The 15,785-nt window shown below is 39.8% G+C and overlaps 1 protein-coding gene across 6 annotated transcripts in view; it reads right to left on the reverse strand.

The window, feature by feature from the left end:
• Positions 1-6,996: 6,996 nt before the first annotated feature.
• Positions 6,997-15,785, reverse strand: part of LOC108389486 (cytochrome P450 2J2) — a 65,428-nt gene continuing 56,639 nt past the window's right edge. For 4 of the 6 annotated variants that reach the window (XM_073234022.1, XM_073234016.1, XM_073234018.1 and 1 more), the window contains one exon: positions 6,997-7,505. In XM_073234022.1, the coding sequence (XP_073090123.1) occupies positions 7,398-7,505 (108 nt within the window). In that variant the 3' untranslated portion in view covers positions 6,997-7,397. The remainder of the gene's footprint in view (positions 7,506-15,785) is intronic. The other 2 variants (XM_073234021.1, XM_073234019.1) reach the window with 1 other exon arrangement.

A 15,785-nucleotide genomic window follows, 5' to 3' on the forward strand; every position in this document is an offset into this window, starting at 1 on the left:
ACAAGAAAACTATAGGCAAATATCTGTAGAGAACATAGATGCAAAAATCTTCCAATAACATACTAGTAAATAGAATTGAACAGCACATTAAAAGGATGATACACCATGACTAAGTGGGACTTATCCCTGGGATACAAGGGTGATTTAACATATGCAAATGAATGTGATTCACCATATCAATAAAATGATAAAAACCACATGATCATCTCAATAGATGCACAAAAAGCATTTGACAAAATTTAACGTCTATTCATGATACAAACTCTCAACTAAATAGGTAAAGATAGAACTTGCATCAGCACAATAAAGGGCATATATAGAAATCCCATAGCTGACATCATAATCAATGAGGGAAAACTGACAGCTGTTCCTTTTAAGAACTGGCACAAGGTGATGATGTCCACTTTAACTATTTCTAGTCAACAGAGTAGAAGTCCTAGCCAGAGCAATAAGATAAGAAAAAATAATAAGATGCATTTAAATTGTAAAGGAAGAAGTAAAACATATGCATATTACATGATCATATATGTAGAAAACACTAAAGACAACAACAAAAAACTGAAAGCTGTTAGAACTAATAATCAGGAAAAGTTGGAGGATAAAAATCAACACACAAAAACTAGTATTTCTATACACTAGCAATAAACTATCCAAAAAGGAAATTTAAGAAACATTCCTATTTACAATAGCAACTAACAATAAAATACTTAGGAGTAAACTTAAAGATGTGAACGGTTTCTACACTGAAAGCTATAAAGCACAAGAAAATGAAAAAAGGCACAGAAAGATGATGGAAAGACATCCCATGTCTAAGAATTAATATTCCATGTCTCAATCATAATATAAGTTGGTCACAGTGATGGCTAGTACAGCATGGAGAATATAGCCAATGATTCTGTAATATCTTCCTATGTTGACATAGTAATAGCATTAGTGGGGCTGAGCATTTAATAATATGGGTAACTGTTGAACCACTGTATTGTATACTTGAAACCAATATAAGATTGTATATCAACTATACTTCAACTAAGAAAACTAAATTAATATTGGAAACATGTCCATGTTACCCAAAGTTCTCTGCAGATTCAATAAAATCCCTACCAAAATCCTAATGTCATTCTTTACAGAAATAGAAAAACAATCCTAAAATTCATATGGAAGCACAAAAGACCCTTAATGGCCAAAACAATTCTAAGCAAGAAGAACAAAGTTGGTTGGAGCTATCATGCTTCTGGATTTCAAACTACACTATGAAGCTTTAATAATCATAAGCATGTTACTTGCATTAAAATAGATAAGTAGTCCAATAGAACAGAAGAGAGAGCCCAGAAATAAATATACACATTTCCAATCAATTGATATTTAACAAGAGAGCCAAGAACACACAATGGGAACAGGATAGCCTAAAACTGGATATCCAAATGTAAAAAAATAAAATTGGACCCACATCTTGCACCATATACAAAAATGAACTCAAAATGGACTAAAGACTTAAATGTGAGACCTAAAACTGTAAAGATACTACAAGAAAACATACAGGAAATATATTTTTTTGGTATCATTAATCTACAATTACATGAACATTATGTTTACTAGGCTCCCCCCTTCACCAAGTCCCCCCACATACCCCTTCACAGTCACTGTCCATCAGTGTAGTAAGATGCTGTAAAATCACTACTTGTCTTCTCTGTGTTGCACAGCCCTCCCCGTGCCCTCCCACACACTATATATGCTAATCGTAATGCCCCTTCTTTTTCCCCACCCTTATCCCTCCCTTCCCACCCATCCTCCCCAGTTCCTTTCCCTTTGGTAACTGTTAGTCTATTCTTGGGTTCTGTGATTCTGCTGCTGTTTTGTTCCTTCAGTTTTCCCTTGTTCTTACACTCCACAGATGAGTGAAATCATTTGGTACTTGTCTTTCTCTGCCTGACTCATTTCACTGAGCATAATACCCTCTAGCTCCATCCATGTTGTTGCAAATGGTAGGATCTGTTTTTTTCTTATGGCTGAGTAATATTCCATTGTGTATATGTACCACATCTTCCTTATCTATTCAGATACTGATGGACATTTGAGTTGTTTCCATATCTTGTCTATTGTAAATATTGCAGCGATAAACATAGGGGTGCATCTGTCTTTTTCAAACTGGAGTGCTGCATTCTTAGGGTAAATTCCTAGAAGTGGAATTCCTGGGTCAAATTGTATTTCTATTTTGAGCATTCTGAGGAACCTCCATACTGCTTTCCACAATGGTTGAACTAATTTACATTCCCACCAGCAGTGTAGGAGGGTTCCGCTTTCTCCACAACTGTGCCAACATTTGTTGTTGTTTGTCTTTTTGATGATGGAGGAAATATTTTTGACATTGGTCTTGGCATCAATTTTTTGGTCATGACATCCAAAACATGGGCAACAAAAGCAAAAATAGACAAGTGGGACTACATCAAACTGAAAAGCTTTTGTACAGCAAAGGCAATAATCAACACAGTGAAAAGGCAACTTGTGGAAGGTGGGAAATATCTGCAAACCATGTGTCTGACAAGGGATTAATATCTGAAAATATAAAGAATACATAAAACTCGAGGAAAAACAAACAATCAGAAAATGGACAAAGGTCTTGAGTAAACATTTCTCAAAAAACGACATACAAATGGCCAACAGGTACATTAATTGGTGCTCCACATTACTTTTCATCAGGGAAGAGCAAATCAAAACAATGAGGTGTCACCTCATACGTGTTAGAAGGCTGTTATCAAAAAGACAAAAGATACCAACTGTTGGCAAGTATGTGGAGAAAAGGCAATTCTTGTACACTGTTGGTGTGACAACAAATTGGTACAACCATTATAGAGCTCAATAAATCTCTCAGAGATTTCTGCATGTGAGTTGGGCTACATCTTCTAAACTCAGTCAGGGAACATGGCTCCATCTTAGCCTTAATTTTCTACTGCAGAGCCTCACGGTCAACCACCAATGTGAGATTAGGGCTTTCACAGTGCCTTCCTGGACATACATACAGCCCTTGCATGTTCATGGCTTTCTAGATTTCTCAGGAAAACATGTTGGGGCTTCTTGAAGCCCCAGTGGACATAACCTTCCCCAGTTTTCCCTTTTAATCTTCTTGATAGCACCTACTGGTATTGCTACCTAGGGTTACTGCAGTGTTGTACAATTGTCACCGATTTTTTTCAACAAATGCCTTATAGAGTGGTTCATACAGACTAAACTTTGAGTCAGGTCAAATAAAGACAAGGAGAATGGGGCTTTTCAGGGAGCTGCCAGATAGGTCAAATAGGGACAGCTGTCTCAGCAAGGGGTCTTTGGGGGTGCTCCAAACCTATTCTCCGTCCAGTGGCTGCTTGGCACTTCATTTTCTCAGCTGCCATAGTTGCAAGGCTGTTGCTTTTCAAGGAGACTGCAGAGCTAGGGAGAGGTAAAAAGGAACTGGGATATTTAAATGCCACAGAGCTCACTCTTCTTATTGAGAGGCAGCTCTTTTTTTCCCCTTAAATAAATGCTCAGATTGTTACAAGACTTTGGTTAATTTCCAGAGTTCTATAAAATGTTGATTTGACAACTTCTGCTAGTTTTCTTAGTGCTTTTATGAATGAGTGGATTTTTGGATGTCCTCAGTTTGCCATTTGCAGAAGTTCTCCCTACTAATGAGAGTTCTGTAAGTAGAACTTAGTAAACAGCCTTTGAGTCCACACTTTCCAGAATGTGAAGTTAAGGCACATAGAGATAAAACGCTTGCTGCATAGCAACAGAACATCTCTGACACATTAGAGCATTAATACTTCTGCTCTGTTTTAGTCACTTGCAGCTCTCCATCCCACCCCCAACAGGTTCAACAAATATTTACTGAGCATCTAGAATGCATCAAAACTACTAGGTACTGAGTCTCTGTAAGCAAGGCACAAATGCCTCTGAAAAGCTCAAATGGGAGATTACATGGAAATAGGAAATTAAAAATTTTGAAATAAAATTCTCAGAGAACATAGGAGGGAGTAACTAACTGGCTCAGAGAATCAAGAAAAATGTCATCTAAGAATTGATATTTAAGCTGGGTCTGCAAGGTGTAATTAGACATTTCTTAAAGAAAAAAAAGCTTATACAAGGACATGAAGACAAAGAACCTGGCCTGGCTGGCTAAGGAATTGGTAAGAGTTCAGAAGTTCATCAGGATAAGTACTAAGTGATCTAAGGGAAGAGGTGAACAGGTTTCAGAGCACAGAAGTGACCATATGCCCAGCTAAAGAGCGTGGCCGCACGTATGGCCGTACATGGACCAACTGTAGAAGGCACCATTCACCTAGGTAACCAGGGACAGCATCCCGGGGCCCCAAAGTGTAGCAGACCTGTGAAAGGATTTAGTGTAAATCCTGTAGTCAAGAGGGAGAAGAGTGTCTTGTTCTGTGGATCCAGTGAGGAAAAGATCAAAATGCCTAGAGAAAAACCTATAGAAATAACTATAGGCTTTGTCTGAAATAACCATACAGCATTCTAACTACAGTTTCATATATTATATGCCAAGCATACCATTGCTTTAATATATATGCATATATATATATGGATGTATATATAAAACAACATTTATATAGTATATCTTTACATAGAATGGGTGTGTATGGATATATATACACAGTACACACTCTTTGGTGCTTACAAGAGCTACAAAAACATATATATATATATATATATTTAGTCCTCACAAAAAGCAGTTTAAGTTATGCCGCAGTTATCAATACTCCCAAAATTTTAGTGGCTCACAACAAAATAGGTGTATTTCTCACATCACACGTCCATCTTGAATCAGCTACGATTATGCTTTATCTTTGTCGTCTGGATGTGGGCTGACATCCTTATCTGGAACAATGCTAGTAGTCTCATGGCAGAGAAGAGATGAACATGCTGAACTACCAGCTGGCTCTTAACCACACAAACATACCTTAGGGAACCTATGCTCTTGTTTTATTGGCCAAAGCAAATGACGTGGCATTCCTGCGTGGATCAGGGTGGTTACATTACCCTGTGCCACAGAGGAGTGGTACATAGAAGGTGTGGATCTTCTGATCAATGCCATAAGCTACCACAACAGGTGTTAGTAATTCCATTTTGCTAATTAGAAAATGGGTCCAGGAAAGCACAGTAGCCTGCGTAAATGGTAAAGCGAAATGGTAAAACCTACAATTGAATTCAGGCCAGCCTAGTTCCAAATCCCTGACCCCCAGTTCATCTGACTCCCTCCCGAGTCTTTCCGTGTTGTCTTGTGTGCATCAGAGCCCTGTGATCTCTTTGGACCCTTGAAGTATCTGAAGAAAAGCCTCTGTTCTGCCCCCGAGTGTGGTAACAGACGTCATCCATGACTCAGTGCCAGTCCCCAAAGGTGACCCATTGCATATGACCCTTAATTTTGCAATCTTATCTGTTTCAAAGGCAGAGGGAAAGGTTCTTACCTTTTCAGAGCAGAACAAATAGTTAACAGTGAATGCACACAGTGTGACCCAGATAGCACAAAATACCCATCCAGGGACTTCAGCCTGTTCTTGATAAATAAGTATGGGGAAATAGACTAGGTGGCCCCATGCCAGAAAGCCAGTTGGGAAATGCAATGAACAGGTGAGGTAAGAACAAGCCTCCTACACTGAGTGTCTGAAGCATTACAGCACTGGGCATCAGGACTGAGAAACAGGTCACTGCAGTGAGATGACAAGGATCGGGGAGGGGTGGCATGGACCGGATTTCCCATGGCAGGTCCAATCCAGCACCAGCCCACAGTGACTCCACCTTTATTCCTTAGCTCACCATTTACTGAACCCTACCATGTCCCAGGCACTGTTCTTGATACTGAACAAGACAAATACTATTTCTGCCCTCAAGGAAGGTATTAAATGTTGTGTAACAATGCATCTCAAAACCCAGTGGCTTAAAACAATAACCATGCATTAACTCACAAATCTGAGGCTGGCAATTTAATTCACAAGCAAGATTCAGGCTGGATTCAGTTGGGACACTTCTTGTCTCAGCTAGGATCACTCAGGTGTCAGCACTCAGCATCTGGCTATGCTTCGGCCGGGCTTGTCTTGGATGGCCTGAGGCACTGCCCTGGCGGCTGGCCACCTGTCAGCTAGGACAGTGTCACAGGAATGCGTGGGCCATGTATTTCTCTCATCATCCAAGGGTTGGGTTATTTAAATGGTGGTAGCAAGTTCTAAAAGAGCCGGCAGAAAAACACCTTAGGGAAAAAGATTTTCAATATGACTTAGCCCAGGTTATTAGGTATTTTTGTATCCTTTTGCACTAGAGTCAGTGTCAAAACACCATGGGCCACCACAGTTACCTGGCGATCCATTTTATGGCCATTCTCTCTCCTCAGTGACTTTGTGCAGGAGGATCGAGCAGGATTCTGGCATTTCTGCTTCCTGCTATTAAATACTCTCCCAGGGCCCCACCGAATTTAGACTGGTAAAACTTGCCAACCAAAAGCTGACAATCAATTTCAAGAAAGGATCACACCCACCATACAGTTCAATCCTATGTGAAATGGCTTGAGAATAAATGCCTGATAGCATACTTAAGGCAAGGAGGTACCCTTAAAGACAGAAGATATTTCCACATTTGTTTCCCAAACCTGTTTCCCAGTCCGGTGAATTATGGTCACATTCGACTCAATCCTGAGTCCAAAGGCCAGCATAGTGTTTCCTTAAGCAAACCACACAGAAACTACTTCTTCAGAAACCTGCTTACTGTTGTTTCAACCTGCTATTCAGATAGGGAACAGTAACCAGCCGGCAGACTTCCCAGGTGGCCCTGCTGAGGCAGGCGCAAGGTAAAGCGTGCACAGTGATGCCAAGTGTGAAATCCTTTAGAACCACCCTCTGGTTCCGACCCCTGACTCTTACCAACCAGAACACCACTTTTACCTGAGCCACATCAACAGGCCAGAAGCAAATCCATGGCTAAGGAAGGAGGCATGAAGGAGGTAGAGTTTAGCTGTAATTTTTAAGATGAGCTTTAATGGTTTGAAAATCACTTAAAGTCCATTATTTCCTCTAATTATCACAGTAGTTCTTTCTTTAAAGAAGGAATCATGATCCTCTTTTCATCTCCTAGATGAAAAGTTAAATAATTCACAGCAAATGATTTGCTCAAGGCCATATGGGAGATGGCAAAGCTGGGATTTGGATCCCGTTTCCTCAGAATCCAAGTCCTACCATCTTTCTGCAGAGCCCCTTTCCTTCCTCCCTCTGAGCAGGCAACGGTGCCTTCAGAAGACATGCTGACTCCTGCTTTCCTGCCTCCTCCCCCTCCCCGACAACTTCACGATCACGGCCGAGGGACCGCGCAGATGCGGTGGTTGACTGGGGAGAGGGTGAGGCCCATTCTGAACTTCAGGCTCAGCTTCTCGTTGTCCGGGGGCTTGAAGGTAAATTTTTGCACCAGGGAAGTGAAGAAAATGAACAGCTCAGACTTGGCCAACTGTTCTCCAAGGCATACACGCTTTCCTGAAAGACAGAAGGACAAGACAAGTTATCTTCCCAGCTGGTGTTGGTGCCCAGCAGGGACGGAAATCTTCTACCATGTCTTGCAAAACATGCAGAGGAAGGGCCTGGTAGGCTCCGGGACTTCACGTGCAGAGACTCATTTAATCTGCCAACCCCGTAGGTTAACTATTCAAGATAATCCAGGCATGGAAAGCCTCCGTCTGGACTCACAAACTCCAGTGCTTTCAGGGTCAGCCCCTGGATGAAGATGCAGGGTGTAGGGCATCAGAAGTGAGAGGCCTGTCTTGACCTAGGAAGTGGAGGTCTAGCCTACAGGCTTTTAAAAAATCAATTTGCAAATAACAATGACTAAAGCAGACAATGAAACAAAACTCTGTATTAATTGTTTTCAATCCTTAAAAGAAAACTGTTGAAACATATAAGCAGATAAATGTCAGAGCAGGGGTTCCAAAATACATGTGTCCCCTGTGTCACATTTTCTTCCTCACTGACGCGGATGGCCCTTTCTACTGGAACTGCTTCAGCCTCCCTCCTCGAACAGCCCTTTCTATACACAGTGGCCCTTTCTCCAGGAGGGCCTCTGCCTCTAATGCAGGGCCCCTGATGAATCCTTTATTCCACAGCTCCTACTTGGCACTGTCCTGCCCAAATCCCACTCCATTAGGTGAGTGAAGCCCTGGAGGCTGATGAATGGAGATCCAATTCAGTTCCTCCTAATTGCTAGCCATGTGATTTGCAGCAAATTAGGTAACCTCTCCAGGTGTTAGTGGAACTGTGTGTGTGTTTAAGATGGGAATCTTATTTTGTATGTGTGGCCCACACTGATAACTCATACAGACAAAACAAAATGTTCTAACATTTCACCTGGGTAATAGTAAACATTCTAGCTGTAAAATAGTTTATCATTAACTTCATCTGATAAATTCTCAAAAAACGGAAGAATACAATTTAAAAGACTACTTTTAAATAAAACTTGGTTATATTATAAAAAATATCTTCCTATGTATTACAATTCTACACTGTGATACATTCCATACCTTGCCTTTTATTCTGAAATAATTTCAAAGTACAGGAAACTTGCAAGAATAACACAAAGAACTTTTTTTTTCTGGGCTGAGAGTGAATTACATTACCCATATGTCTTTAACCAGAAATCTTTAGTATGCATTTTCTACAAAGAAGGACATTCTTCAACATAAGCACAATATAATCACAGCAGGAAATTCACACCAGTGTATCACCACATTTTGCCCTCAGACCCCAGGCAGGTTTCACCAGTTGTCACAATCATGTCTTTTGTTATAAAAGGATTCCATCCATTATCACTACTGCATTTGGCTGTCATGCAAGAGACTCCTCCACTTTCATGACTTTGGCATTTTGGAAGATGACACATCAATTATTTAGTAAATGTCTCATGTTTCCTCATAATTAGATTCAGGTTGTGAGGTCATATGTTTCTGGTAGGAATATCACTGGAGCAAGGCTGTGTTCTCATTTCATCCTATCAGGGGGCACACAATTTTGATTTGTCTCATTAATGGTCATGTTAACTATGATGACTTACGGTGGTGCCTTCCAAATTCTCCCCTGCAAAATTATTCTTTTTCTCTTTGTAACTAATAAATACTTTAAGACTATATCAATTAACCATTCCTCACTGAACTTTCACCCACTTGTTTCCACTGCTATTTCTTGGCCAAATGATTTATTACTCTGATGGTTTCTGAATTGTATTAAAATTCCATCATTTTGAAAAAATAAAAATCCCATCATTCCTTCCATGCCTATTAGCTAGCCTTCTATTAAAGGAGATGCTTTCTCTCCTCATTTTGTTTATTCATTCATTTATATCTGTATGAATTCAGATTTCTGTTTTTATTCAAAAGGTTATAATATGTTATCACTGTTTTGATGTTCAAGATATTACAGATTTGGCCATACAATGCTCATTCAAGATGGCAATCCCTTACTTTTGGGCACAAAATATGTTCCAGGCTCATCTTATCCTTTCCCTTCCCCAGCCTTGGAATCAGCCATTTTTTCCAGAAGTTCTGGTACCTTTTAATGGATAATGATATCTAGAAACTAAGATCCCAGCATTAGACATGCTCTTTGGTATCAGGGTAGTGTTTCTCCCAAGGCATCTCATGGACAGAGCGGGGGAAATCTATGTACATATATAATGTGAGTATGTGTTTAAAGGTATTTTTACATCTACATTTACTTCTATGCCTATCAATCTACCTACCTATCAAAAACCCGAGTTCATATTGATGACGTCCAATTCCAATGCAACACGACAGAGTTCACTCTTTTCTCTCTTTCCCCATTTGTAGATTCCTCCCATTATGCTCAATATGTTCAATTACTGGATTAGTGTTCTGTGTGTGGAGCTTAACTCTCATCACAGCCACAGCCACCAGTGCTGCCCCTGCCTTCTCCTGCTCGTGCTCTGACACCCACGCTAGGCTTCCTCTATCCATCCCCTCCCCTGCTCAAATGCCCTCCGCATCCCACTTGAACTACACCCCGACACTGGCCACTACCACCATCTTGCGTGTTTTTAATAACTTACTTTCTCCCTAATTAATACATATCCACTGTAAAGAATTTTGACATATTTCCTCACTGTCCTTGTGGGCACTCCCCTGGACCCTAAACTGGTATTATTCTCTGAAGTTAATTCCATCTGCTAGGTTTGTTACTTTGTATTTTCCCATATAATTAAATACCTTGGAAAATCATTAATGTGCACATGCCTTCATTTTGTTCTTTGTTTGAGGAAAAAATTATATAATATTTGCAAAAGTGTTCAGTGAATGTAAATGTGCTTCACAATTATGTCATTACATTAGTCTCTGCCTGTGTTTCCCACCAGTGTGTTAGTCTAATTCATATCTGATGCCCTCATCCTTATCTCTTACCTACCACAAAGAGTACAATAAGGAAATTTGTTAAAAAGGTACTAGATCAGCTATTTTGTAAATAAACAAGATTCCCCTATATTATGTCAAAACTGAACCCAGAGAGTCAGGAGACAGGGTTAAAGTACTGGTTCCATCAGGAACCAGCGGTGGGTTGGGAGTCAACTCTTCATTCTCAGTCTTCTTGAATTTATTGGGGCTCTTCCTGTGGCCTAGTATATGATCTATTCTGGAGAACATTCCATGGACCCTTGAAAAAATGAGTGTCCTGCTGCTTTTGGGTGGAGGGTCCTGTAGATGTCTCTTAAGTCCATTTGATCTAATGTATTTTTCAGTGCCTCTGTTTCCTTACTTACATTGTCTGGTTGATCTATTGATGTGAATGGTGGTTTTTTTTTTTTAATTTTGGTATCATTAATCTACAATTACAGAAGGAACATTATGATTACTTGGTTCCCCCCTTCACCAAGTCCCCCCCACATGCCCCATAACAGTCACTGTCCACCTGCGTAGTAAGATGCTGTAAAATCACTACTTGTCTCCTCTGTGTTGTGCAGCACTACCCGTGCCCCCCATGCACTATACATGCTAATCGTAATGCCCTCTTTCTTTTTCCCCACCCTTATCCCTCCCTTCCCACCCATCGTGCCCAGTCCCTTTCCCTTTGGTAACTATTAGTCCATTCTTGGGTTCTGTGATTCTGCTGCTGTTTTGTTCCTTCAGTTTTCCTTTGTTCTTATACTCCACAGATGCGTGAAATCATGTGGTACTTGTCTTTCTCCGCCTGGCTTATTTCACTGAGCATAATACCCTCTAGCTCCATCCATGCTGTTGCGAATGGAAGGATATGTTTTTTCCTTACTGCTGCGTAATATTCCATTGTGTATATGTACCACATATTCTTGATCCATTCATCTACTGATGGACATTTAGGTTGCTTCCATATCTTGGCTATTGTAAACAGTGCAGCGATAAACATAGGGGTGCATCTGACTTTTTCAACTGGAGTGCTGCATTCTTGGGGTAAATTCCTATGAGTGGAATTCCTGGGTCAAATGGTATTTCTATTTTGAGCATTCTGAGGAACCTCCATACTGTTTTCCACAATGGTTGAACTAATTTACATTCCCACCAGCAGTGTAGGAGGCTTCCCCTTTCTCCACAATCTCGCCAACATTTGTTGTTGTTTGTCTTTTCGATGATGGCGATCCTTACTGGTGTGAGGTGATATCTCATTGTGGTTTTAATGTGCATTTCCCTGATGATTAGCGATGTGGAGCATCTTTTCATGTGCCTGTTGGCCATCTGGCTTTCTTCTTTAGAGAACTGTCTATTCAGCTGCTCTGCCCATTTCTTAATTGGATTATTTGCTTTTTGTTTGTTGAGGCATGTGAGCTCTTTATATATTTTGGATGTCAATCCTTTATCAGATCTGTCATTTGTGAATATATTCTCCCATACTGTAGGATACCCTTTTGTTCTATTGATGGTGTCCTTTGCTGTACAGAAGCTTCTTAGCTTGATATAGTCCCACTTGTTCATTTTTGCCTTTCTTTCCATTGCCCAGGGAGATATATTCATGAAGAAGTCACTCATGTTTATGGCCAAGAGATTTTTGCCTATGTTCTTTCTAAGAGTTTTATGGTTTCATGACTTACGTTCAGGCCTTTGATCCATTTCGAATTTACTTTTGTGTACGGGGTTAGACAGTGATCCAGTTTCATTCTCTTACATGTTGCTGTCCAGTTTTGCAAGCACCATATGTTGAAGACACTGTCATTTCCCCATTGTGTGCCCATGGCTCCTTTATCGAATATTAATTGGCCATATGTGTTTGGGTTAATGTCTGGAGTTTCTATTCTGTTCCACTGATCTGTGGCTCTATTCTTGTGCCAGTACCAAATTGTCTTGATTACTGTGGCTTTGTAGTAGAGCTTGAAGTTGGGGAGCAAGATCCTCCCCACTTTATTCTTCCTTCTCAGGACTGCATTGGCTATTCAGGGTCTTTGACGTTTCCATATGAATTTTTGAACTATTTGTTCCAGTTCATTGAACAATGCAGATGGTAACTTGATAGGGATTGCATCGAATCTGTATATTGCTTTGGGCAGGATGGCCATTTTGACGATATTAATTCTTCCTACTCAGGAGCATGGGATGAGTTTCCATTTGTTAGTGACCTCTTTAATTTCTCTTAAGAGTGTCTTGTAGTTTTCAGGATATAGGTCTTTCACTTCCTTGGTTAGGTTTATTCCTAGGTATTTTATTCTTTTTGATGCAATTGTGAATGGAATTGTTTTCCTGGTTTCTCTTTCTATTAGTTCATTGTTAGTATATAGGAAAGCTACACATTTCTGTGTGTTAATTTTGTATCCTGCAACTTTGCTGAATTCCGATACTAGTTCTAGTAGTTTTGCAGTGGAGTCTTTAGGGTTTTTTATGTACAATATCATGTCATCTGCAAATGGTGACAGTTTGACTTCTTCATTACCAATCTGGATTCCTTGTATTTCTTTGTTTTGTCTGATTGCTGTTGCTAGGACCTCCAGTAGCACGTTGAATAACAGTGGGGATAGTGGGCATCCCTGTCTTGTTCCCGATCTTAAAAGGAAAAGCTTTCAGCCTCTCACTGTTCAGTATGATGTTAGCTGTGGGTTTATCATATATGGCCTTTATTATGTTCAGGTACTTGCCCTCTATGCCCATTTTGTTGAGAGTTTTTTCATGAATGGAAGTTGAATTTTGTCGAATGCTTTTTCAGCATCTATGGAGATGACCAAGTGGTTTTTGTTCTTCTTTTTGTTGATGTGGTGGATGATGTTGATGGATTTTCGAATGTTGTACCATCCTTGCATCCCTGGGATGAATCCCACTTGGTCATGGTGTATGATCCTCTTGATATATTTTTGAATTCGGTTTGCTAATATTTTGTTGAGTATTTTTGCATCTACGTTCATCAGGGATATTGGTCTGTAGTTTTCTTTTTTGGTGGGGTCTTTGTCTCATTTTGGTATTAGGGTGATGTTGGCTTCATAGAATGAGTTTGGGAGTATTCCCTCCTCTTCTTTAAGGAGAATGTTATGTCTTCCCTGTATGTTTGAAAAAATTCCGAGGTAAATCCGTCCGGCCCAGGGGTTTTGTTCTTGGGTAGTTTTTTGATCACCAATTCAATTTCGTGGCTGGTAATTGGTCTGTTTAGATTTTCTGTTTCTTTCTGGGTCAGTCTTGGAAGGTTGTATTTTTCTAAGGAGTTGTCCATTTCTCCTAGGTTTTCCAGCTGTTAACATATAGGTTTTCATAGTATTCTCTAATAATTCTTTGTATTTCTGTGGGGTCCATCGTGATTTTTTCCTTTCTTGTTTCTAATTCTGTTGATGTGTGTTGACTCTCTTTTTCTCTTAATAAGTCTGGCTAGAGGCTTATCTATTTTGTTTATTTTCTCGAAGAACCAGCTCTAGGATTCATTGATTTTTTTCTATTGTTCTATTCTTCTGAATTTTGTTTATTTCTTCTCTGATCTTTATTATGTCCCTCCTTCTGCTGACTTTAGGCCTCATTTGTTCTTCTTTTTCCAATTTCGATAATTGTGACATTAGACTATTCATTTGGGATTGTTCTTCCTTCTTTAAATATGCCTGGATTGCTATATACTTTCCTCTTAAGACTGCTTTTGCTGCATACCACAGAAGCTGGGTCTTAGTGTTGTTGTTGTCATTTGTTTCCATATATTGCTGGATCTCCATTTTAATTTGGTCATTGATCCATTGATTATTTAGGAGCATGTTGTTAAGCCTCCATGTGTTTGTGAGCCTTTTTGCTTTCTTTGTACAATTTATTTCTACTTTTATGCCTTTGTGGTCTGAGAAGTTGGTTGGTAGGATTTCAGTCTTTTGGAATTTACTGAGGCTCTTTTTGTGGCCTAGTTATGTGGTCTATTCTGGAGAATGTTCCATGTGCACTTGAGAAGAATGTGTATCCTGTTGCTTTTGGATGTAGAGTTCTATAGATGTCTATTAGGTCCATCTGTTCTAGTGTGTTGTTCAGTGCCTCTGTGTCTTACTTATTTTCTGTCTGGTGGATCTGTCCTTTGGAGTGACTGGTGTGTTAAAGTCTCCCAAAATGAATGCATTGCATTCTATTTCCTCCTTTAATTCCATTAGTATTTGTTTCACATATATTGGTGCTCCTGTCTTGGGTGCATATATGTTTATAATGGTTATATCCTCTTGTTGGACTGAGCCCTTTATCATTATGTAATGTCCTTCTTTATCTCTTGTTACTCTCTTTATTTTGAAGTCTATTTTTTCTGATACTAGTATTGCAACACCTGCTTTTTTCTCTCTGTTGTTTGCATGAAATATCTTTCTCCATCCCTTGACTTTTAATCTGTGCATGTCTTTGGGTTTGAGGTGTGTCTCTTGTAAGCAGCATATGGATGGGTCTTGCTTTTTTATCTTTTCTATTACTCTGTCTTTTGATTGGTGCATTCAGTCCATTTACATTTAGGGTGATTATTGAGAGATATATACTTATTGCCATTGCAGGCTTTAGATTTGTGACTACCAAAGGTTCAAGGTTAGCTTGTTTACTACCTTACTGTCTGACCTCACTCACTTATTGAGCTGTTATAAACACAGTCTGATGATTATTTCTTTCCCTTCTTTTTCCTCCTCCTCCATTATTCATATGTTGGGTGTTTTGTTCTGTGCTCTTTTTAGGAGTGCTCCCATCTAGAGCAGTCCCTCTAAAATATCCTGTAGACATGGTTTGTGGGAGGCAAATTCCCTCAACTTTTGCCTCTCTGGGAATTGTTTAATCCCTCCTTCATATTTAAATGATAATCATGCTGGATAGAGTATCCTTGGTTCAAGGTCCTTCTGTTTCATTGCATTAAATATGTCATGCCATTCTCTTCTGGCCTGTAAGTTTTCTGTTGAGAAGTCTGATGATAGCCTGATGGGTTTTCCTTTGTAGGTGACCTTTTCTCTCTCTCTCTGGCTGCCTTTAATACTTTGTCCTTGTCCTTGATCTTTCCCATTCTAATTATTATGTGTCTTGGTGTTGTCCTCTTTGGATCCCATCTCTTGGGGGTGCCTCCGTAGTCTGAGCAACTATTTCTTCCCCCAGTTTGGGGAAGTTCTCAGCAATTATTTCTTCAAAGATGCTTTCTATTCCTTTTTCTCTCTCTTCTTCCTCTGGTACCTCTACAATGCGGATATTGTTCCTTTTGGATTGGTCACACAGTTCTCTTAATATTGTTTCCTGGAGATCCTTTTATCTCTCTCTGCATCAGCTTCTATGCGTTCCTGTTCTCTGGTTTCTATTCAATCAATGGCCTCTTGCATCTTATCCC

Source organism: Manis javanica, chromosome 4 (genome assembly GCF_040802235.1).
Source record: "Manis javanica isolate MJ-LG chromosome 4, MJ_LKY, whole genome shotgun sequence".
NCBI classification, from domain to species: Eukaryota; Metazoa; Chordata; class Mammalia; order Pholidota; family Manidae; genus Manis; species Manis javanica.